Raw genomic sequence first — 25,553 nt, 5'->3', positions numbered from 1 at the left:
TGTTTGGCTTCAGGCCTGTGAGCTTTCCTATAAAATTCCACAGTTCCCAGGTAGATATCCTGCACCTGGGCATTGAGGGTATGGCTGCCAAGGAACCTAATGCAGGCTCTTCAGACTGTGACCCAGGTTCTGTGCCTTCATTTATCTCTATCTGTGACCAGGATGACCTTGTCTGGTGAATGGAAGCAGGTCCTCACATGCTAAAGGAACTCCGGCCACAAAGTGAAGCCTAGGAGACCAAGAAGCCAAGGAAAGTGCAGTCTCAGTGGCCAGGCCTGGACTGAGAGCCTCCAATGCAAATGGGGTGACAAACTCATCTAGGTTTGCCTGTGACTTTCCCAGTTTTAGCACTCAAAGTCCTGCATCCCAGGAACTCTCTCAGGCTTGGGTAAACCTCCAGGGTTTTTCACCCTAGACAACCCCCTCATACAAACACTGTTTTTCAAAGCACTTGAGGCTGTAAGAGGTACAAACAGGTCAAAAGTATGGACTATGAAGTCTGATAGCACGTTTCTAACCTTACACAAATTTCTTATCTTTCTTGAGCCTCAGTTTCCTCATCTGTAAAATCAGTATAATGGATTGAAGGATTAAGTCAAACAGTGCATATACATGCTTGACACAGTGCTTGGTACAAACTAAGAAACAATAAATTATTAGCTATTATTTATAGTCATCAACAATCAAGAAAAAAACAGGCTCAGAGGTTAAACAGCTTGCCAGACATCAATCAACTGATCTTCATGTCCCTTTCTATTGTACCTCTGTTCCTGCTAAGAATAAATCCAGGCTCATCAGAGCACCCCAGGCACAGTTAAAATGCAGATAGGCTCTCATCTCCGCCTAAACTCAGTCCTTCTTCTCCCTGTTCTATTGTTAGGAAAAATAACTTGAATGTTAGGGAAGAGTGCAGTATTGGAGGTTCCTAAACTCTTAGAAAACTTAGTATAATCAGCTTAAGAATAGGCCACAGGAAACCAAGAAGCCTAAGAAAGGCTGACTTTCCAATTCTTCAAGAAAAAACGTTAGAACAAATGTTAGAACGTGGTCCAGTATGGCTGGAAGGAAAGTGGGAGCTATACAGGCAGGCTTTGGCTCTCTCCCAAAGCTGATAGAAGCTACCAGAGTGGGACCATTCATCGCTTGACCAAACCTTTATTGAGCTCCTCAGGGGCATATACTTGGGGAAGGAATATAGTACAAAGGTGAAGTAGAAGCCTTACCCTTCAAGAGCTTTTTGGACAAGGTAAGTAATCAACAATGAAGAGAAAAACAGGCTCGGAGGTTAAATAACTTGCCCAAAGTAACTGAACCTTCTCACTTGGCTTTCCTCAGCCCTTTACGTGGGGGATGACTGACCACCCTCTCTCTGGGAGCCCTCTGAAAGTGTCCAAGGGCTCCCAGGCTGACACCCACAACACAGATGTGGTAGTGGTGGGGGACGGGAGGGGATAGGAGGTGGTGTGGTAGGGTGTTCCAGCCAGTTCTGTGGGAGGCTAAGGGGAAGCAGGCAGACTGGGAATGGCACAGTTTATACCAATCTAGGAGGCCATGCTAGGGATACTGTTTGTCCTCTTCAACTCTTTAAAGTCTTGAGTAGGTTTAAACTGATAGCATCATGGTCCCCTACAACCCTGAGGACTCCACTCTGGGCCTAACAACTCTTAAGGGATCCTAGCTGGCTTTCTGTGGGATAATCGCAAAGATCAGGAGGTAGAGTGAAACAAAACTGTTGATCTCCTCTCCTGGGTTTCTCTGTGCTCAGCAAATGCCAGCAGGCCAGACTTTACAGTAGCAGGTAGCTCTCCCGGTTTCCGCAATCCTCTGATGGCTGCAAAGACACAAAGTGGAAAATTAAGAAACATGAAGCTTCCATATCAGGGGGCTTCCCAGCCTCCCCTCTGGCCAGGCTGCCTCCCTTACCGGTCTCCCCATCCCACAGCATAGCTCTAGTTGTTTCGGTCAGTACGCAGGTCTCTAGGTACACAGATGGGTAGAAACCAGAAGGCCACAGCCCATGAGCTCTCTTTTTGCTGTCAGTCAAATAATGAAAACAGAGTTTCACATCCCATGGGTCCTTGGCTATGCCTGAGCTGAGTGATTCAGGGAAGAATCAACCAAACCTTGGGGGGCTGGGAGGCGGGGGGCTTAGCTATACAAGCATTGGGGCCTCCAGCTATACAGAGGGGAAAATGCTTTTTGCTCTTCCGGAGATGTGAAAAAGATCAACAAAGAGCTCTGAAGTCTCTGGAAGAAAGGAAATGGGGAAATAGGCATCTTCTCATTGCTATTTTTAAAAACTCGATTCTCGGCTCAGGGGCCATCTCTTCGGGACTTATGAGGAGTTTCTTTCTTTCTTTTTTTTTTTTTTGAGACAGAGTCTCGCTCTGTTGCCCGGGCTAGAGTGTCGTGGCGTCAGCCTAGCTCACGGCAACCTCAAACTCCTAGGCTCAAGCTATCCTCCTGCCTCAGCCTCCCGAGTAGCTGGGACTACCTACAGGCATTCACCACCATGCCCAGCTAATTTTTTGTTTCTATTTTTGGTTACTGGGCTAATTTTTTCTGTTTTCAGTAGAGATGGGGTCTCGCTCTTGCTCAGGCTGGTCTTGAAATCCTGACCCCAAGCGATCCTCCTGCCTCAGCCTCCCAGAGTGTTAAGATTACAGGCATGAACCACTGCAGCCAGCCATTATGAGGGGTTTCATCCCAGCCCCAAATACTCAGGGTTGCCCACAGGAGAGACACAGCCAAAGCCTGGAGCACGGAGCACGGAGCAGGGGCCTGACCTCATGCTAAAGTCTGCAGCAGTGCTTCCCATCTTTTAAATGGCACTACCACCCTCCAAGTTGCTCTAGCCAGAAACCTGGAACCTTAGTACAAATCTTACTTCTCCCACATCTAATCGATAACCAAATTACATTCATTCTATCTCCTAAAAGTTCTTGAACCCATTTACTTCTCTACATTTTCAATATTACTACAGTGTAATTCTCCAGCCTCCCCTACCCCACTTCAGTCAACAGTCTTCAGTGATACCCTCAGAGTAAGGTCCAGATTCCTACCTCACCTTGAAGCTGCTTCAGTCCTACCCCTCTTCCTAGAATGTGCTTCATGTCCTTTCCCTTAACAGCCTAGCTCAGTCTTCCTTTAGATGTTAGCTTAAACATCATTTCCTCAAAGAAAACCCTAGAGTTAGGTTCTATGACTGCACAGAACCTTGTTCTGCTCTTTTAGAGAATTTAACACAATTGAAATTATTTGTTATTTATGAGGTTATCTGTTTAGTGTCTGTTTCCCTAGATACACTGTAAGCACCATGAAGTCAGGGACCATTTTATCTTGTTCCCACACCACTGACTCTCCAGTGACTAGCACATAGCAGGCATAATTTACAATACGGAATGTATTAAAAAAAAAAAAAGAATGAAAGGAGACATTTGTACTGATTTCTGGAGAGAAGCTTATAAAGAATCGTATCAGAGCACAATGTATTTCTCTTTTTCAAAGGTAGCTGCAGGTTTGCTACATTCCAACCCCAGAGAGCCTGAGAAAAGGGTAGTACTCATCTTATACCTAAAATCAGCCCATGTATAGGAACCATAAAGGCTGCTAGAGTCAGAAGACCCCAGAGAAGAATTAGCCCTGTATCTGAACCCAAATGCTTCTATCTTAAATTTTCACACACACCATGGTGCCTGGAAGAATGAGACTGGCTATGCTGAGGTGGGCCAAGGTGGACTCCAGAGGTTGAGAAAGGGAATGGCTAATGCAGGCATCTTTTTTTTTTTTTTTTTTTGAGACAGAGTCTCACTGTGTTGCCCAGGCTTGAGTGCCGTGGCGTCATCCTAGCTCACAGCAACCTCAAACTCCTGGGCTCAAGCAATCCTTCTGCCTCAGCCTCCCGAGTAGCTGGGAGTACAGGCATGCGCCACCATGCCCGGCTAATTTTTTCTATGTATTTTTAGTTGTCCGTTTAATTTCTTTGTATTTTTAGTAGAGACGGGGTCTCGCTCTTGCTCAGGCTGGTTTCGAACTCCTGAGCTCAAACAATCCGCCCGTCTCGGCCTCCCAGAGAGCTAGGATTACAGGCGTGAGCCACCGCGCCCGGCCTCAATGCAGGCATCTTAATGGAGTATTAAGATCAGAATAGCACCCAAATTTCTAGCAATGTGCCCTATTTAGTAATTAATCTGGGCTTATAGACTGGCTGTGCCTCACTCTGCCTAAAAATATCTCAAATGAGCTATCTTTTTTCAGAAGTCCCGCAACCTCCCCAGATTTGCCCTGGAAGTGACAAGGCCTCCTTGAAGCAAGACACTCCCTACCCTAGGTCTAGGTGGTGGAAGCACGGGGCTAGCTTGTACACCTGTCTGAAAACTCCAACCTGCCCATTTCCTGACTGAGATGCAGCCAGAGACAATCACCACAGCATAGGTTAGGAATGAGAAGTCCACTCACTGCTCAGAAACTGCTGCATCTAGAGTCAAGTGATGCCAAGAAGCTAAACCTCAGCAGCATGGCTATGAAATTCAAGTCCCTTCCCGATACAGGTCTCCCCATTTTAGAAAAGATAGCTGTAGTTGACAGAACACTAAATGAGAATGCATCCTCAGCCTCAGAGCCAGAACAGACAACAGATTAGGAGACCTCCAGCCCAGGGGTTGGAAAATTGATTCTAGAGGTCAGTGAACATTGTGCTTCCCGTTACCCCCCACAAAAAGGGTTGAGTTTCCTGCTTGAGTGCAGCCTCCTTGGGAGCCCAGAGCAGCAGTCAGACTACAGTAAGACTAAGGTGCAGTGCCCACCATAACCCTTTGCTCCTAAGAGGCCTAGAAGGGCCGGGCCTATTTTACAGGCCAGGAAACAAAAGAACGGGTAGTCAGGCAGTATAGTGTGCTTCCTCGCCTCCCCAGAGCAGCTGCTGTCTCAGGCAGCTGTTTCCAGCCTGTCTGCTCGATGCTATTAAATATTCATCAGATGCTCGCTAGCTTTAAACATGCAATGACTATTAATCTGGAGAGTAGGAGGTACGTGAGGCTCCGGAGAGAGAGGAGGGGAAGCCTCATGAGGATCCAAGTCTTTTTACTTCGGAATCTGGAAACCAAGCCAGGGGCACCAATCCTATACACCAAAGCTAGGAAATACTTTCAGGGTAAGCTGATCTTGTGGCCACTGAAGGTGCAGAGGAGAGAACAGGAGGCAGCCAAGTAGGAGCAGAAAGACTTGGATTTAAACTCAAGTTCTTGGACTCTGCTGTCATCCTAACCTCTAGACATTAGTTTCTCACTCTGTGTACCAGGGACAATCCTTGCTTCACAGAGTCATTTGAGAGAATTAAATGGGATGCTGTATATCAGGGGTCCCCAACCTGTGGTGAGTTGTATATTTATTTTATTATATATTACAATGTAATAATAATAAAGTGCACAATAAATGTAATGCACTTGAAGCATCCCCAAACCACGGCCCCCCCTCCCTGGTCCATGGAAAAATTGTCTTCCATGAAAATGGTGCCAAAAAGCTTGGGGACCACTGCTGTATATGATACTCTCAGCACAGAGTTAGAACATAATTAAGAGCTTAAAATGGAGGCGGGGATCTCATCCATTCAGTGGTGAAGCAAGGCCTTGCTGAGGAGCAAAGTTCCTATCAGTGGAGACTCAGTTCCGGTTTCCAATTAGTAGGCTGGGCGGAAGGAATAGCATATGAAGAGATTCTCTTAACATATGGCAAAGTCTTAACATTCCATCATCAAACAGCCCAAATACCTGACAGAGGAGAAGATTCTTCTTTCTGAAAGCAAAAGGTCCTGAGGCAAGAAGACTAGGTAAGGGGAGAAAACCCCCTTCGCCCTCCCACAAAGGAGCAGTGCCACTTTCCCAAAGGCGTATGTTCCCTCCCTCGCGGGCACAATGGCAAACAGGTGTGGTTCAAGTCACCCTCATGCTTAAGGCCTTAAATAGCTCCCTAAACTTTATAATAAAGTCCAAATTCTTTGCCTAATATTTAGCTTTCCAAAATTAGCACTAACCTACTCTTCCCGCCTCTATTTATAGCTAATATTTGAGTGCCTAATACATGTCACATTGAATGTTTTATATGCATAAGCTCACTCAATCTTCACAACTATGTTGTGAAGTAAATGATATTATGCCCATTTCACAGATGATGAAACTGAGACTTGAAGAGGATAACTCACTTAAGGTTCCAAAGGTAGTTAGACTAATCTTGGAGGAGGTAGAATTTGAAATTAGAAGCCATAATAAAGTCTTACGCTGTTATCTGTCTGCCTGTCAAATTCTTGGTTATCCTTTAAGATTTGACTTAAATGTCACCCCGTCTCTCTGGTGCCTCCTAAGCTTTTCTCAGACAATTCCTCTAGCCTGCATGGTATTCAATTCAGCAATAGAACACGATTACACACTACTCAATTTAAGATTTACTCTTTTCCATTAGACTGAGTTTCTTGAGGGCAGGGACTATAAATTGATGCAGCCCTCTGACCCAACATAGCCAGCAAAAAGGCCTAAGTGGCCTCAGCAAACCTTCTTCTTCATCATAATGACGTTCCTGCAGGGGAAGCCTCCTTCCAGGAGAGAGAATGACTGTACAGGATTCCCCGGTATGGTTTTGGCTGACAGGTAAAAATTCTTCTGAATTCCAGTACATAGCTGAGATTTATCAGACTCTGAAATCAGAGTTTGAATCCTAGCTCTGCTACTTATTAAAAGCTGTGTGGCCTTGGATAAGTTGTTTAAATTTTCCTGGGTCTCAGTTTCATCATGTGTAAAAATGGGATAATATTTACTGGTGGAGAAAACAGTGTATGGCAGAGTAAATATTCAATACATGTTTGTGTTGACAAAGTGAGGTAGTAACTACAGCATTTTTTTCAGGATGCATCTTACATTTGATTTGAAAAGAAACCATTGTGTCAGTTTAATTAGCAGCATTTTTTTTCTTTGCAATACTTAATGATACATTTTACACTAGTCTCTTGCAGTCAGTAAAATACAGCATCATCTTACAGAAGCAGGATGCTTTCAGCATAGCGAATGGACTTAAGTGTACAATGTTGATGTGCACCTCCCCCTACTTGCCATGCAAGCAGAGTAAATTACCTCAATTCTCCTTGTATCAGTTGCCTCATCTATAAAAATAGGAACACACAGTAGGCAATCAAAGTGAGTTCTTTCATCCCTTAACCAGGCAAAGCTGCCTATTTTCCCTATCTCGCTTTTCCCCCTTCTTTTAAGTGCAAAGTCAATGAACAGGGTGGACTGAGACACAATAAAATGAAGATAAAAAATTAAAGTGCCAGGCCGGGCGCGGTGGCTCACGCCTGTAATGCTAGCACTCTGGGAGGCCGAGGTGGGCGGATTGTTTGCGCTCAGGAGTTCGAGACCAGCCTGAGCAAGAGCAAGACCCCGTTTCTACCAAAAATAGAAAGAAATTAATTGGACAGCTAAAAATATATAGAAAAAATTAGCCGGGCATGGTGGCACATGCCTGTAGTCCCAGCTACTTGGGAGGCTGAGGCAGTAGGATCACTTGAGCCCAGGAGTCTGAGGTTGCTGTGAGCTAGGCTGACGCCACGGCACTCACTCTAGCCCAGGCAACACAGTGAGACTGTCTCAAAAAAAAAAAAAAAAAAAAAAAATTAAAGTGCCTACTTAGTAGTAGCACTGCCAGCAACAGCAGCCTCTGTAGGCTCACACAAATCACAAGAACATATCATGAGAAAGGGAGCCCGTGTGCTGCCTAATGCATTCTAACCTAGAAATGATCTTGGGGCAAAGCCTTGGGGGACACTACTTTAAGGTTAGAGGCCAGGGAGGCAGTACTTAAGTTTCAAAAACCGAAGCGAAACAGCCACCACTACTTCTATTCCTGTGGTTCACTTGGTTCAGGGAGCATTCTGCATGTATGCTGGCAAGAAGCCTTCTGTGACTGGCAGGATGCTGTTTCTAAAACAAAAAACAGCCTAAGTTTCATCCTTGGTGGCCAGAAAGCCCTAGCAGCTGCTGATGTATCTCTAGCTTCATTCTTAGCCTGGAGCAAGGGGTGGGATTTGGTGGGAGAGAGAGAGCAAAAGCTCACAAATCCTAAGGCCATATCCCTAGGTAAGGAAGGCTGAGAGTATTTCCTCAGTAGTAACCATCATTGCCAAGAGTCCCCTGGAGGCTCCATGGAAACTGTGGGAGAGGGAGAGAAGGATAGAAGAGGTTGATCATGGGAGATGGGCATGCTGGAGCTCACCCCCTGAGCTTCTGGTGAGCTACATATGGCCAGGCATGCAGGCAGGATACCTCATTCCCACTTCGGCAGCCTGCAGTATAATGCATATGATAAAGACACACTTTGTCACCCATATCTGGGTTCAAATCTCAGCTCCACCATTTATAAGCTCTCGGTGATGCCAAAATAAACGTATTACTTATTTAACAGCTACTATATGCTAGAAATTGTATTAAGCACTTTAAGTAATACCAACTTCAAAAGGCAGACCTATATACATCTATGGTCAATTTCTGACCAGGGTGCCAAGACCATCAATGGGGAAAGAATAGTCTTTTCAACAAATGGTGTTGGGACAACTGGATATCCATGTGTAAAGAATGAATTTTTTTTTTTTGAGATAGGGTCTCACTCTGTCGCCTGGGCCAGAGTGCAGTGCTGTTATCAGAGCTCACTACAGCCTCAAACACCTGGGCTCAAGCAATCCTCTGGCCTCAGCTTCTTGAGTACCTGAGACTATAGGTGCATGCCCAGCTAATTTTTTCTATTTTTTTTTTTTTTTTTTATAGAGATGAGGTCTTGCTATGTTGCTCAAGCTGGTCTTGAATGTCAACTTCTGGCCTCAAGTGATCCTCCTGCCTCAGCCTACCAAAGTGCTAGGACTACAGGCATGAGCTACTGTGTCTTGCCTGAAGAATGAATTTGAGGCTAGGCATGGTGGCTCACGCCTGTAATCCTAGCACTCTGGGAGGCCAAGGCAGGAGGATTGCTTGAGCTCAGGAGTTTGAGACCGGCCTGAGCAAGAGACCCCGTCTCTACCAAAAATATAAAAATTAGTCGTGGTGTGTGCCTGTGGTCCCAGCTACTCAGGAGGCTGAAGCAGGAGGATTGCAGCTTGAGCTCAGGAGTTTTGAGGTTGCAGTGAGCTAAGACGATGCCACTGCACTCTACCCAGGGCGACAGAGCGAGACTCTGTCTCAAAAGAAGAAAAAAAAAAAATTTGAAGCCCCACTTCACACCATATACAAAAGCTAACATAAAATGAATCACAGACCTAAATGTAAGAATTGAAACTAAAAAACTCTTAGAAGGAAACAAAGGTGTAAATCTCCCTGAGCTTGAGCGAGACAATGGATTCTTATCTATGACAATAAAAGCACAATCAACAAAAAAGCAACAGATAAACTGCACTTCATCGAAATGAAAAACTTTTGTGCTTCAAATAAAGTAAAAAGGCAGCCCCCTAGATGGGAGAAACTATTTGTACATCATATATCCGATAAGGGTCTAGCATACAGAACATATAAAGAACTTACAACTCAATAATAAAAAGATAAATAATCCAATTTAAAAGTCAACAAAATATTTAAAGAGACATTTCTCCAAAGAAGATATATATAATTGGCTAACAAGCACATGAAAAGATGCTCAATAACATTAGTCATTAGGGAAACCCAAATCAAAACCACAATGAGATACCACTTCACAACCATCCAGATGGCTATAATAAAATGTAAAGTAAGTGTTGGTGAGGATATGGAGAAATTGGAACCCTCATACATTGCTGGTAGGAATGGTACAGGCTCTGTGGAAAACAGTTTGGCAGTTCTGCAAAAAGTTAAAGAGTTACCATATGACCTGGCAATTTCTCTCCTAGGTATATCCAAGAAGTTGAAAACACGTGCCCACACAAAAACTTGTACACAAATGTCCAAAGCAGTATTTATAATAGCCAAAAAGCAGATACAACCCAAATGTCCATTAATGGATGAATGGATAAATAAAATGTGGCATATACATATTAATACAATGAAATAGCATTTGACAGTAAAAAGGAACAAAATACTGATACATGCTACAACATGGATGAACCTTGAAATCATTATGCTAAGTGAAAGAAGCCAGTCACAAAAGAGCACATATTGTATGATTACATTTATATGAAATGTCCTGAACAGACAAGCCTATAGAGACAGAAAGTAGACTAGTAGTTCCCTAGGGCTGGAGGGGATAAGTAGATTGGGGTGAGACAGATAAAAGGCATGGGGTTTCTTTAGGGGATGATAAAGATATTCTAAAATTGGAGTCCACTTGCTCAAGGATTCTTGGGCATGGCTCTAGGTAATAAAAAAAAAAAAATAAAATTGATTGTGGTGATGACTGTACAGCTCTGTGTATATACTAAAAACCACTGCATTGTACACTTTAAATGGGTGAACACTATGGTATATGAATTATATCTCAGTAAAGTTGTTACCCAAAAGCCCCTAAAAATCCCAGATTTTTTTTGCCACCAGAACAGTTAAGTCTGCCCAAAGAGAGACAGGATCACTAAAAATCCTAACATGCCCTTTAATTTATATCAACCAGAAGCTAACCATAGGCTACAAACTGGTAGGCTAAGGGCCACATTTGGCCTGCAGCAGATGAATTTTATTGGGACCAATACTATATTTTTAAAAATCTGAGCAAACATTAAACAACTGTACATAAAATCCAATTTTTTTTTTTTTTTTTTGAGAAGGGGCCTCACTCTGTTGCCCAGGCTGGAGTGCAGAGACAAGATCATCGCTTACTGCAGCCTCGAACTCCTGAGCTCCAATGATCCTACCACCTCAGCCTCCTGAGTAGTTGGGACTACAGGCGTGAGACACTGTGCTTGTCTCAAATTTCCAGTTTCTCTTGAAAATCAAATCTTGCAAGTCTAAGAAAAACTTTTAGAGATGAGAGAGAAACAGGAAAGAAAACAATCTCTAATTACTTAAAAGGCTGTTGCTTCAGAGGTCCAAAGTAGAACCAGTATTAAGTTACTAAGGTGTAGGTCTCATTCAAAATGAGAGAAAAGGTCTAATACTTAAAAGCTGTCTCAAGTGAAATGAGCTGCTTTTAGAAATAATATATTTCCTATCATTAGTATGAAGTACTATGATACATGCTATAACATAAATGAACCTTGAAAACATGCAAAATCAAAGAAGCCAATCACAGAAAGCACATGTAGGATTCCATTTACAAGAAATGTTCAGAATAGGCAAACCCACAGAAACAGAAAGATTAGTGGCTGCCAGAGGCCAGGGAGAGTGGGGGAACTGGAGTGACTACTAACAAGTACAGGATTTCTTTCTGAAGTGATGTAAATGTTCTGGAATTAAAAATAGTAATGGTTGCATAGCATCATAGATACACTAAAAACCACTAAATTATATACTTTAAAATGGTTAAAATGGTAAATTTTATGCTATGTAATTTTATCTCAATTAAAAAAGGATAGAGAAGGACCAAATGAAATAACTCTTATTAACTATTTAGAATATTATGATGCACATAGTGATAAATACTGGCTATTATCATCAACTTCATGTGTTGATACATGAGGCAAGGAGAAGGGTTAAACATTGTTTTTGTCTAAGGTGACAAAGGCTGAGATGAGGTGGAGCTAAGACAGGTACCCAATCTTGCCTGTCTCTAAAGCTTACAGAACTGTAAAATAAAAGTTCACAGGTACTAAGTGATAGAGTTACAGAAAACACTTGGCTCAACAGACTAAGCTACACTCCCAGAAAAGGTGGACCACCAGCAGGCCTGGGTCTAGGAACAATGGAGCCTGCCTTTCCAAGCACAAATCACAGTCCAAACGGAAAAAGAAATTTCGGCAAACTTCGGATGATCCTAGGAAGAGCTGAGATTAGATTCTCTGCATTCAGGAATTTCCTCCTATATTTCCTAGCCATTCATGTGACCCAAGTCAAACTTAGGACTTGCTGGGTACTCAGAACCATGCTCAGTACACAACAACCATCCTTTAAGCCTCCAGATCTCAGGGGCAGGTTTGGAAGACAAAGAAATTCCAAGAAGCCAAAGTTCACTGCCAAACGCTCTATGTACCTTTGGCTTACCTAGTTAGAGCCTTTGTCCTCAGTGTCATCCTAACACTAACAACTCACTCAAACCAGAGGGAAAAATCAGCCAGTTAGTTGCTTGATGGCTTCAGGCAACAGGAAGGTTCACTGTTGTCAGAGTCCCCAACTACACAAACAGGGAGTTAAATTTAGGGCAAATGTTCTTAGGAAAAGACCACTAATATTTACTATGTATATAGCACTGAATTGGTTGGCCTTGTATATATTAGAACTCCTTCAGTTTGCCAACCACTGTGAGGTGTGCAGTATCACCATCTTCCTTTCCCAGAAGTGGAAATAAGTGATTTGTGTTAGGTCACTAAACAAAAGATCGTTTGTAGAGTCAGCTCTAGGTTTGCCAGGCTCCATGTCCCTTCTACTACACCACAATAACCCTATGAAGGGTCATCTAAGTATGAGAAATACCCTTTCCCTAGATTAAGGGCAGTATAGTATAGGGTTAAGATGATAGGTTCTGGAAACACACAAACTTGGGCTTGATTACTAGCCATACTAATCATATGACCCTGGGAAGTTACTTAACCTCATTAAGTCTTCGTTACTTCTATAAAATAGACATTACTGGACAACTGTTTCTTGGCAGCCCAGCATCCCTTTCTCTTCCCTAATAACCCCCCAACTTCCTTTTGAGGAATTAGTTGTTTCTTAACTCAATACTGGTAAAGTAAGGGCGTAGAACTCAAGCTAATCATCAATTCTCCCTAGAACTTGAATCTAGAGGGAGAAAGAAAGCAAACAAAGCTGGAGTTTACCTATTCTAACAGTAGTGCCCAAGCACTATTACTAGCAGCCAGTTCCTGCTTCAAGATCATTCCTCTGGTCTACCACTGCTATCGCAGTTCTCTGCAGCCACTATGGGTCCCATGCCAGATTTTCTAGCCTTCACACTAAATCTCTAAACCCTGAACATCTTTCTAATGAAGTCTCTTTTATTTACATTAGCTACTTTGTTGCTTGCAACCAATGAACTCCAAATGAAATACTGCCTCATCAGGTTATTAACAGGATAAATAGAGTGGGATTCAGTAGGTATAAGTTGACACTATTTGGTCTTATCAACCATTAGTAGTAAATTCAATACGGACTGTAAACCAACATATGAACATGGTCATGTTTTAAAGACAATAAAGAAGACTGCAGGAAAGAGTAGCCCAGTGACCACCTTCCAGGCATAACTGTTTTACAGTCATGATGAAAAAAGTCCTCAACAGAAAGCTACCTTAACATACCTGACATGGGTCTTCACTACCCATTCTATTCCAGGAAATGCCTCGGGAATTTTCTATTACCTGAAAATGGAGAAATAAGAGATCAATCTTTTGAAGAGGAAGTTTTAAAGACATACAAAATAACAGATAAAGAGGTCCTGCATGCAGTTTACACATTACAGGAGAGAAACATGCAACTTTCAAGAAATTTTAAGTAACATTTCATTGTGAATATAAATATGGGGACCTATAGGGACTCATCCTTATACATTTTAAAATAGCTGAGCAGAAAGCTTTACTTTGGGGTGCAGCAGGAGGTCTAATCTACAGTCATTGAAATTTTACAATGTGTCATTTAAGATGTCAGACTTTGTGCCCAGGTTACATTACAGTTCACTTGTGATGGGCAGGATTATTAAGAGTTATGGCTAATTTATGCGGCAGCATATGGTTTTTCTTTTTACAGCTATTTTTATTAAACAAATTTTGCAAAGTTTTAACATTAAAATTAACAGCTAAAGAATTGTTTATGCAAGTTGCTGTCACAGTTTATGTAAAAGAGAAATATGTGCTATTAAAATCAGACATTTAGGTTACCTTTGGTTTTTTGCGATGCATGTTAGCTTTACACATCCTGATTCTCTTGCGATAATTTTCCTTTAAAAAGGGGGGTATAGAGTGATCTCTTTTCATCAAAACAAGACATAATGCCCTGAAAGCTGACTTCAAACCATGGTTGAAAATTCAGTTATTTACACTTTATCACAATCTACAAATACATTTTTTTTGTTGGTGTGTTTTAAAAAGAAAAAAAAAATGTCCATCATGCACTGCTGCAGGCAGCTTGGCACTTCATACAAGAGGATTTTTCACCCCCGAGCAGTTTAGGTGGCTCTCTTAGGGAAGGCATGAGAACCCTGAGAATTAACATGGAGTAGAAACAGGGCCAACCAATTCCATCATTTCCTTTCTTGGTCTCTTAGGAGGGAATTCAGAGCCAGCCTATCATGCCAGACCCTGCCCCAGCTATTAACAGCATTTCTGGGATTGGAAGGGAAACCCTTACAAGCACCCAAGATTTGCCAAATTGTCATATCTAAAGACAAGTGCTATCCCTTTCTAAGCTTACAGAAATTATTTCGTGTCACTCTTTGGGGCCACCTGGGGGCCTATAAAAAGTACAAACTAGGACAGCTGGCACTTTAAATGCTGAGACCTATGTACGGAAACCAATCCAAGTTTTAGCTCAATTGGGTTTTTCTCTCCAGAAATTAGAACTTTTGATAGGATTTCGATACAAGTGCTTTCAACAACTTCCAGGGGGTGAAAAAGCTTTGGTTATTTTTAAACTAAAACTTAACAACTCCATAAACTTTTTTTTGGTAAACTTAAAATAAAATCCCCCCCAACACTTTTAAGAATGTCTCCAACTTTTAACAAGCCCATTAACTTTAGAGTTAATTTAAGTTTATTTGAAAGAGAAAACTATTTTATTGTCCACCCAAAAAAATGACAATTCATCACATTTACTTTGATTAAAAAAGGACTAAACTTTATTGACAAACTGCTGCAGACATTTTGACATAAGTTTAAGCTACCTATTTAGGCAGACTTAACACATGTAGCATTTAATCTTCCGAGAACAAAATGGGAGGACAGTGCAAATCCAATTAGGACTTTAACTTATGTACAAAGTGGATTTTGATTCCTTTTTCGTTCAGCTGTAGTGTCCCTTTTTATATCATGCTAGTGTTGAGACATACTTGACTGTCTTGGGAACAGTTCAATATTGATAGCCATCAACTTAAGAAAATCATCAGCTTTTGGCCTCAGTGTCCAAGTGAGCTTTTCATGGAGTGCAGAATCTCAGATGGACAAAATACTAGTCTTAAATACTGAAATTTTAATTATTAGTGCTATGACTGAAAGATTGTTTGTGGCTACAAAGCTCTGCATCAAAATCAATTCAGGTGGCCATCCCCTCCCCCCAAATCAACCTCTTAAAAACCTATTCTCCCTCCCCCTAAGTATCTCTCAACACTGTATGTCTGGGGCTAGATTTCAAAACCCACATAATGAAAAAGTCAGTTTTACAAGCCTAATTTTGTTTTTTTTTATATCAATTAACGTTAAAAATTGCATCAACTATTTAATTCATGAGGATCTTTCGTATTAAAATTTAGCCTTAAGATTCAACCGCCATGTGCTTTTAAAGGAAACATTTTTTTAGAGACGTCTGAGCTCACTTTTACATGGTGGCACCTACTGCCGTTAACATGTGTGATTTTAAATCTTAAACAGCCCTGAATTTTGAAATGTAGCCTAGTTTGGGATTCTGCAACTACAACTTTACGGGATGCCTCAAATCAAAACTAAGAGAAAGTTAACAAGTCTTTACTTCAGAACCTTTAAGCAAGCAATGTCACTTTTGAAACTAACAGGTTTGTGGTTTTTTTTTTTTACTCAACTTCTTTTTTTATTATAAAAGGTACACTTCTGTTTATATTTAAACAACAAAGAAAAAAGCATCTACACACTTAAAAAATTAATTCGATATTCCTAAATCTATTTTAACTCATTTTAAAATACTACATACAGAAGCCAGAATGCAGAGTTAAGAATGGAATAAGGTGGGGAGAAGAAGGGGACCACGAAGAAAAACACTTAGACAATTACTTGTCTGTTGTGGGTAAAGCAACAGGAATCCTGGGAGATACAAGAAATCAGTAACAACTTTGCTCATAACTGATATTTTCCCCTCATGTTTGTTTTTAATAACGTCCATATGGGTGCTCTCTGTATGCTCCCTTCACTGGCCTAGCTGGAGGGGCCTTCAGTGATGGCCTGGTCCCATTCCAGTCGTCCTGGCCTGTAGGGAAAACAAAGACAGTTAGGTCACATGGTATAAAGATCACCAACAACACTATTTTTCTTCCAACCTCTTGACACCTCTCTGGTGGTCCTTGCTCACTACTCTGCTTGATCCTCTTAAGCAGCCTGGGCAATTTCTCATAGTTTTAAGTAAAAGGACAGAAAGAACAACTCAGAAAAGGCTGGCATTGACTCTGGAGTAATCTCCAGCAGTGAGGTTCTCCACAAGCAACATAATCTATCCTCCAGACTCCAAATCTTGAAAAAACCAACACCTTGCTTGAAGCAGTGAAGGGGTTATTCATTTTAGTGGGTCTGCAACGGCCTTTCCTGTTCCCAAAGCAATCTGGCAGGCAGCCTCAAGTAAGGTAACAAAACTTCTGAAGTCTTTCAGATTGGAAACAGGGAGCCCCCTTGCCAGGCATCAACAAGTCAGGTTTTCCTGTGGAGAAGTGTCCTCTGGCTGTCTGGGAGAAAAAAAGGCCACCACCAGCAGAGCTGACATTCATTGATCTGGCAGAGGGAAGTGCAGTCAAATGTTGCATTTAGAGCACTATTTAGGAGAATTCCTTAGCTCCTTTCTTATGTCAACAGTCCAGATAAGCCAGACAACATGACTGACATCCTCAAATGGTTTTCCTTTGTGACAGGGAAAAGCCTGAGGGAGATGGTCACTTACTTCTAAAGCTGACCTCTTATGAAAAGAGTTGTATTTAAGCTTATTCTTCCCATTTGTTCCCACACTTTACCCACACCAGTTCAGTTTATTCTTGAAGTATTTCTCCAGCTGTCTGTACTCACAAATACCTTCCTCCATCACTCTAGTCTTAAATTCCTATAAGGATCCAAAGTTACACAGAACCCTCATTATACCCCTAGTATAGTACACATGTCCATCCCTTTCCAATTGGGCTTCTGGGTACCAACGAGACAGTTTGCTTTTCTAATTCTTTGTATAAAGGCAGAGATCAGAACACATTAACTATGGCGACATCATACTAGGAGCCTAAGAAGCAGCCTGCCTCTTTCAGTTCAATCTTTTCTCCAGCAAAACAGAAATGCAATGCAGTCAAACACATACAGAGGCCCCACTGTACTGCCTCACTGATGGAGGGAAATACCTGGGTACAATCACAGTGCACTTCTAAATAGTGGCATATGAGCAGAGCAGAGCAGTGTTACTGATGGCAACTGTCCAGAGCCATTTAGCTAAAACTAGCAAAATCTGTTTCCCTGGGCAAGTAGCTGATTGGCTACTTCCCACAGTGTTTAGTTGGGTTCAGCTTGTCTGTCTGTGGGAAGCCCTAAGGGGCTCTTCTCTCTCAACTAGGGGTAAGGGGACACCGTCCACCAGTGTCTTAAGGTGAACTGTCAACTGTCGAGTCCTTGCCAAAGACTCCCTGGAATTCCCTCAGGTATGCTGAAAATTATCTCACATTGAAAAGGCAGTTCTCTCTGCATCCACACCACATGGCACTTCCTCTGGGGCCCATTAACATGGGGCCATAATTGGCTCTTGAGGACACACTTGAGCAATGTGTTTTGAATCAAACCTCAGGGAAGGCAGTTTGATCCTGCTGCTGTTCTAGCCTCTACAGCTCTCTTGGGATCAAGAACTGAGTTGAGATGTCTCTAAGTCAGTAAGGCGCTTGGTGTCCTGAACTGGCTCCAGCCCGTATCTGATTCTTTTTTTTTGAGACAGAGTCTCGCTCTGTTGCCCGGGCCGTGGCGTCAGCCTTGCTTACCAGCAACCTCAAACTCCTGGGCTCAAGCAATCCTTCTGCCTCAGCCTCCTGAGTAGCTAGGACTACGGGCATGTGCCACCATGCCCAGCTAATTTTTTCTATATATATTTTAACTGTCCAGCTAATTTCTTACTATTTTCAGTAGAGATGGGGTCTTGCTCAGGCTAGTCTCAAACTCCTGAGCTCAAACGATCCGCCCGCCTTGGCCTCCCAGAATGCTAGGATTACAGGCGTGAGCCACCATGCCCGGCCATCTTGGTCCCTTTCAACCAGCATTTCTTCTACATTGAGATTCTTTTCAATGAGATCCAATTTTTTTTTTTTTTTTTAAATAACATGGGGCAGAAGAGTAGAGTTGGATATGATTAAGTTCTTTTCATCTATCAAAGTGGCCTAGGTACCAGCACCAAAGGCCCAGAAACATAACCCAGGTCCTAGCTGTCTTCCTGCCTAAAGTAGAAAAAAAATCAACATTAGTTTGAAAGTCTGCTGTTCCAACTAGGCCAACCTGGACCTGAGCCCTAGTTTAAGACATGTACTACTGCTAGCCTTCCAAGAATAACAGCACCCCACCTATCTCACTATAGTAGTTCCTCTTTCTACCACACATCACAAAATTTAAATAAGAACAGAGCTCCTACTGGCACACCTACTAATACTTTGCCTACTAAAGGTTTGTCCTTATGTGTGTTTCTGTCTGATTCCCAACAATGCAGTCACCAGCATTCTCCCAGGCACTTACTTATATATTCTGCCCCACCACAAAATAAAGACATACCATAAGCTTCATAAGAATCTTGAACCTCCCCATGTCCATAGTCATAATATTCTGAGTCCCTGAAAACCAAAGACAGAGTGTTAGAAGCTATAGAATAACTATGTTTTAGTTTCACCTTTCTCTCAAATACTTCTGTATCTCATTTTACTGTATTAGCTCATTCTATCCCATTCCTAAACCACAAGAGTTCCAAAACATATATATACTATGTATTCATAAAATAATTATGACAACTATAGCAAAAAAAAAAAATATATAGATACCGTACAATTTAAAGTGAAAAAGCACACTCCTAATCAGAGTGTACATACACATGAAGTATTCACAGGGCTCACTAGAAGAATAAACAAACAAGAAAAGATCTGTCTCTACTGAGACTCTTTTTCAGTCAATCACAGGTAAGATATATATACACACACAAAATGGTTTTTAAGAGAAATGCAAAAAAGTACCTAAGTTATGGTAGTCAGATTCAAGTTTCCTTTTAAAATTTTATGCAACTTTAATGTGGCTATGATTTTTTTTGAGACACAGTCTCACTCCATCAACCCAGGCAGAGTGCAGTGGCGTCATCACAGCTCACTGCAACTCACTGCAACTCACTGCAACACTCAAACTCCTGGGCTCAAGGAATCCTCCCACCTCAGCCTCCCAGACTGCTAGGATTACAGGCGTGAGCCACTGCACCCTGCCGATATTTTTAAATAACAAGTCAAAATAATTTAAAGGCATTTTTCCCTTGCTTCCATGCAGTCACAATTTTTCATCTACTATTCCCACATTCTAAATTAGAATTTAAAGTTTACAATTATCCAAATGTGCAAATACAAGTGTGTGTTTCATAGATGTCAAAAGCAGAGGAGATACCTTCACAAGGCAAGCCATTCTGCTCCTTAGGTTCTGCTGCCTAAATCTTTCAGTTCCTCCAGCTCCCTCCATCCATACTTATAACACAAAATAGTACTCCTATTGCCTGACTCACCCTTGGCTCTGGCTGTAATAGCCTTCGTAGCCTTCATAACTCTGTTCTGCATATGTGTCATCATATCCCTAGAACAAATAAAATGAAATAGAACGTCAGAACCACAGAGAGAAGGGAAGGTAATTACATGCCATGGCAGGTATGGCAGGCTTCTGGATTAATAGGACATGAAATTTCCCTCCAAAATGTTAACATCTACTATAGAGTAGTCAAAAGAGAAAGGGTTACTTAACAAACAAACAAATATGATATACCATAAGTGTGGGTAGAACGTAAAGTACAAAACTGAGCTTTAGTATTATTAGGACTAGTAGCAGGAGATGCCTTAGTAAAACATTGTACATTAAGGCACAGTGTATTTCCTGTTTGATCTACACACATAATAAAACATGCCTAAAGTGGAAAAAATCTTCTAATAGTTCAATGTTCTCTGCAAGAGAATAAGGTAGACTCCAAAATAAGCAAGACAGTCCATGACACCTACATAAAAGGGCCAAGGCCCTGTCATTCAGCTTCCTTTGGCAACCTTGTAGGTACTGGGAAATGGCACTGTTCAAATTTCTTACATATTCTTCATATGTTTCTGGTGCAGGGGGTGGAGGCAAAGGTATTCTCTGGATGCCTGCTGTTCGTGCTCTTGGTGTTGGAGCGCCTCTCACAGTAGGCGGGGGTGGCACTCCTCGAGTCACTGTGGCACCTCTGGTGATGGCTCCCCTTACTGGTGTACCACGCACCAAAGCCCCACGAGGTGGCCCAACACCACGGCCCCTACAAAAAGAAAGTTTATTTTAAATGGAGCTTTTTATAAATAATAGACCACCTTCATGTTCAGATTTGTTTGCAAATTCTGGAGCAAGACAGATTTTATGAGGCCTTAACTAGACTATTATTAAAAAAAAACCAGGAATGTGCAGGTAGGTAAACAACCCACATTGGAAGACTCCCCAGGTCCCACAGTGGACCAGTGCATTGCTTAGGTAGGTCTAGAGAGTCTGAACACTCAAAGATCAGTCACAAAAGGTAAAATTCTAAAGTCAGACCATAAAAAATGCTAGGACTGTCCAAAATTAAAAGACCAAAAGTTTCAGCAGGACTGTAGCACTTGACAATGGTCAAAGTGCCCAAGATCTAGAATTCTATTTTTGATGCAATATACAAATTCTGAGACCCCTCCTAAACTGGAGATAAGAGCACCATTGGGAGAGAGGGTATCAGTAGTCAAATTCACAACCCATTTCTGGCTGTCTCCGTTATTTTTACCTGGGAACAGGTGGAGGGGGAGGTGCAGCTCCCCGGCCTCTCACTGGCACCCCACGTCCACGAGAAGGCTCAGGTACTCCATTCAAGTAGGACAGCTCTAGAAATTGCTCCTGGCAGATATCATCCATCATATCCTGGGAATGAAAGATACAAGAAGTACTATACAACATCTATACATTCTACTGAGTAGTCACCTGGCCTACATGGACTCTGGATACTAAGAACAGTTTTGAGACCCCAGATGAAGTCTTAGGTCACTCTCTGAAGTCAAATGGCACCCTACCCATCACCTCGTTGAGGAAAGTCTGGATGGCAGCCCCTTATTATTCAGATAGAGCTCTTCATGATGTGGTCACTGCCTCGCTCTCCAGATCACTTCCATCCTCTCTCCATATATAACCTCTTCCTCTCAAGCCATGCTGAACAATGTGCAGTTCAGAGCCTGGCATACTCTCACATATCCATTCTTGGCAAATAGTTTCCTTTCTCTGAAATAATAAAAGCCACTACTATTAATGGAGCTCTATGTACTGGGCACTGTATAATAAGTCTTATACAGATTTTTCAGTTTACATCTTCAAAACTACCCTGAAATAAGTAAGCAGATCTCCCCATTTTACATTAGAAAAACAGATTCAGGGAATATAAATCAACAGCCTAAGGACATAAAGCTAGTGACAGACTCTAGATGTGAATTCTGTTTCCAAAATCTAGACTTTGGATCAACAGGGTATATTGCCTTTTTTGTCTACCTGAGGGACTCTTAACTCATCCTTTATAAGACTAATCTAAAACAGATTAAGTCTCTTTTGAAAAACTCTCTCCTGACCCTACCACCCCTGTACCTCTTTTCCTAATACACCATGCAATTCTCTCTACCTAAGCACTTACCACATCATTTTAGAATTGTCTGTCATTAGACTGTAAGCTCTTCAGGAGCCATTTTGGTAACTTGAAAAGCAAGCATAGCATTAGGTATCTACCAGATATAGAACCTGAAGCACAGAAAAGTGAAACGATAACTTGTCTGGGAAGATATAGACAGAACTCCCAGTCCAGTGCTCTTTCTGCCTTCTTGGTAGTTAACAGTTCTAAAGGGAAATCGAGGGCTCTGGTATTGATGCAAAAATAGGCTTTGTTTTCCTTAAGAAGAGGGAAGAATTGAGCCAAATGCCATTTACACATCTTTTCACACACTTCCTATTGAGAACCAAATGCACTTCATGTGTTTTTATATATCCCAAGTGGATACAGCTTCAAGAACAGAAGATGCTCGTCACTACAGAGATGTCCCCCTCAACTCTCCACCTCCTTCTACCTTAAACATCACTGCTGCTTGTAACACACACACATTGGAGAATCAAGTAACCAATGCCCGCCCACTGCTCAGATTCCTCTAACTACCACATCAACACTGAGGAAACCCAGATCTCCCTGGCAGACATTTTTTTCAAAGATTCACTTACATGGAAGCCTCATAAACGAAACCCTCTGAGAAATGTACTGGAAACTAACAATAAAGAGGAGACAGGCATTCCCTCTGTAGTCCTTCAGAAACTGGGCAGCTCAACATGCTTCAACAGAATACCTCAAAAAGAGTAAAAGTATCCTCTTGAGGAAAAATTAACCAGTTATGAGTTTTTCCTAGGATATTTTAAATGATCTGTTTTATGTTGAACATTCTAACAAAGACGAGGTACTCAAAAGCAAAGCAGCTGCTGAGATATCTGAGGTAGTATTAAAATCCTCGGAGTTCAGCATTATGGGTACACACTCCCTATACATGTTTGCTTTGCCAATTCTCATATTCTCTGACACCACATTTAGTTTCAACTCCCTCATTTTACACTCAAGAAAACCAACGACCGTACCACCTTACCTCCTCTTAAATTTAGGATAAAAACATGATGCTTACTCAATTCTAGTTGAATGGTATTTCAAATCCTTCCTTAGGTTCCAGATTCATCCTTGATATTAAATATTCAACAGTAATATGTTACTCTGACAACCACCAGGCCTTGCTAAAAAGCAAAAATAGCACCATTTTCTACATAATAATAATAATAATCTGAAAAGGTAGTAAGAAGCAAGACAGATAACCTGGCCTGTCCCAACTCTTCCTGGGTCTCAGTTACAGACTGAAAGGAGCTGCACACCAATGTGTGTTTTATATCATCAACTGTCAAGCCTGTAATAGTCATGCTTCTTCCAAACCAAACTCTACTTCAGCACATTCCTCCAGGCGAGAACCCTTGAGTACACTCAGGTCGGAATTCAATCCATTAACACTGGATGCTATAAGCATCTTGCTCTCAGACTCTCCATAGCATAAACCCCTTGAGTGCAGCAACCCACCTTAGTCATTTTCCTAACACAACCTCCTCGTTCCAAACTAGTACCAAAATATTCAGCTCAGTAAAGACCCTGTTAAAGCTTTGTTAACCACATATTAGAATGCAGACACATTATGGACCCAAGAAACTGACAACAGATACTGGTACACAACAAAAACCACATTAGATTAGGAGAGATATAGTTGTCTTGGAGCACAGTGCTTTGAGAATTAGTTACAAGGAATGGACTACCTCAGAAAAATGAACATAAATGTAGAATTTGGTATACAATTATAGGTTATGCAGAAACCCTGGTTAAGAACCCAAGCCTTCACAATAGCATAAGATCCCAACCCTCCTTTGCTCAGAAGATACAAGACATGGATTTCCTTACTGGTACTAGAAACTTCTTGACTTCCTCCATGGCATGGGCCATAAGAGCGTAAGCCTCACATGGGGGTCCAAAGACTTCAATGAAGACATGCAGATCCATATTTAAGTGAGCATATTTGGGGTCTCCACCTTTGCGCAGCTCTTCCTCCTATGGAAAAATGCAGAGAAACATATCATCCTGTGGACTAGGGAGAAAACAATACCTTTACCTCTAGGCAGAAGGAACAGCATGAAAATAATCCCAATGTCTAAGAAAAACAGTAAAGTTTAGGAACGTGAAACAAGTTTTGGAGAATAGTAATTCACACAACCTGCTAAACCTGCACTTGGGTGTGCTATTAACAGTTAATTGTCATCTTAAATCCCTGGGGTATTCACTGGAGCGCTTATTAGAAGTATAAGAGAGCAAAACTGTACTTCTAGTCTCTATTCAGATAATAGCTGTTTGTCAAGCATTTGCAAACATTTGCATGTATGAATATATGTATGGCCAACCATTTATTTTTAAATCCCAGGTAGAGCTGTTAATCCCTAGCTAACCACTAGCTCTGCTTATTTGCTTATAGGGTCTGGGGAGTTCTAGGGGAGGAAAGAACTCAGGACAGAGAGAAGAAAAGCTCACGTAAATCTCATTAGCTAGAATAATATACTTCAGCCCCAACTGAATGCGTCTAGTGAGAAAACATGAGTGAATAAAAGAGGATCTGAGAAAACGTTGTCAGGCTACATAAAAGAAGGCCTGAAGAGCAAGTTTTTAGATTACAGCAGGCATATCTTATCCAAAAAGCTGACTCTAGAAAGCTAGGACTATTTTGTTTTGGTGGGAAGTTTCTTGGTGCTTACAAAGAGTACACAGCATATGGGGTGATGGCATGGAAAAAAGTAAGATGCATTAGGTTCTGTTGTCAGGATTACTCAAGTTCCTTTTGGAATACATTCTTTTTAGTAGGCCTCACATTCCAGCTGGCTATAAAATAAACCAACTAATTCTCAAACTCATCTGCACTCCTAACACTACTGTTCTCACCTTTCCATGTTACTGCAAAGAGGGTGTGCTGTTCACATTGTAGTGTCTTTAGTCTGGTTTAGTCTAGGCTTTCATACATTCAGCTCTCCTTTCAAGTTTTCATAGATAATCCTACCAATTCCAAAGTTTCTATTACTATGCAGTCAAAAGTCAGAAAGAAAATCACCAGAGCACACCCAGGCTCTTCCAGGGTCACCAAGCAAATAAATTAACCTGATCTATAATTTCTTGCATCCAATGCAAACTAAAAGGAGTCACATTCTGTACATATACAAAATATTTACTTCCATAAGGCATTTATACTGTATTCTCGGCAACGAGAAAGCATTGACAGTGTCCTGCTGCCTCACTAATGTGAGCTTACCTTGGCTTTGTCTCTCATTGAGCCCTTTCCCAACACAGATATCTTTGCACCAGTCTCTTCCTGAAGTCTTTTGATTGTATTCCCTTGTGGTCCAAGAATCTTCCCCACAAAATTGAACTGACAGAAAATAAAAGATTTCTAAATACGCATGCTCCTATATAAAACACCCCACATACATCATCTCATTTGATCTTCAACAACCCTGCAAAATATGTAGAGAATTACCGTTCCCATCTGACTGAAGGATACACTGAGGCTGTGCTGATAAAGTGATTAGCGTAAGGTTATGCAACTAGAAAGTGGCAATTCCTAGACTTAAACTTGGGTTTTCTGATGTAGTCTGGTGCTCTTTCCATAATAAACACACTGCAACCCTTAGTATTTAACATACATAAACATTTTTAAGCCAGTGACCTCAAAACAGAACACACACA

At 41.5% G+C, this 25,553-nt stretch overlaps 1 protein-coding gene across 2 annotated transcripts in view; it reads right to left on the bottom strand.

The window, feature by feature from the left end:
- Positions 1-1,466: 1,466 nt before the first annotated feature.
- Positions 1,467-25,553, bottom strand: part of KHDRBS1 (KH domain containing, RNA binding, signal transduction associated 1) — a 36,730-nt gene continuing 12,643 nt past the window's right edge. The window contains exons 3-11 of one of the 2 annotated variants that reach the window (XR_001137392.1): positions 25,120-25,236; positions 23,730-23,876; positions 21,003-21,136; positions 20,309-20,510; positions 19,743-19,810; positions 18,761-18,819; positions 16,043-16,235; positions 13,388-13,447; positions 1,467-1,831 (exon numbers count right to left, since the gene is read on the bottom strand). Coding sequence is in view for 1 of the 2 variants with exons in the window: in XM_012642323.1 (XP_012497777.1) it covers positions 16,138-16,235; positions 18,761-18,819; positions 19,743-19,810; positions 20,309-20,510; positions 21,003-21,136; positions 23,730-23,876; positions 25,120-25,236 (825 nt within the window). In the remaining variant the exon portion in view is untranslated. Of the gene's footprint in view, positions 1,832-13,387; positions 13,448-14,896; positions 16,236-18,760; positions 18,820-19,742; positions 19,811-20,308; positions 20,511-21,002; positions 21,137-23,729; positions 23,877-25,119; positions 25,237-25,553 lie in introns of those variants that run through there. The other variant, XM_012642323.1, reaches the window with a different exon arrangement.

This window comes from Propithecus coquereli, unplaced genomic scaffold (genome assembly GCF_000956105.1).
Source record: "Propithecus coquereli isolate 6110/MARCELLA unplaced genomic scaffold, Pcoq_1.0 Scaffold178, whole genome shotgun sequence".
Classification (NCBI taxonomy): Eukaryota; Metazoa; Chordata; class Mammalia; order Primates; family Indriidae; genus Propithecus; species Propithecus coquereli.
The sequence above is the reverse complement of the archived record's forward strand: the minus strand, read 5'-3'. Positions and strand labels throughout refer to the sequence as shown.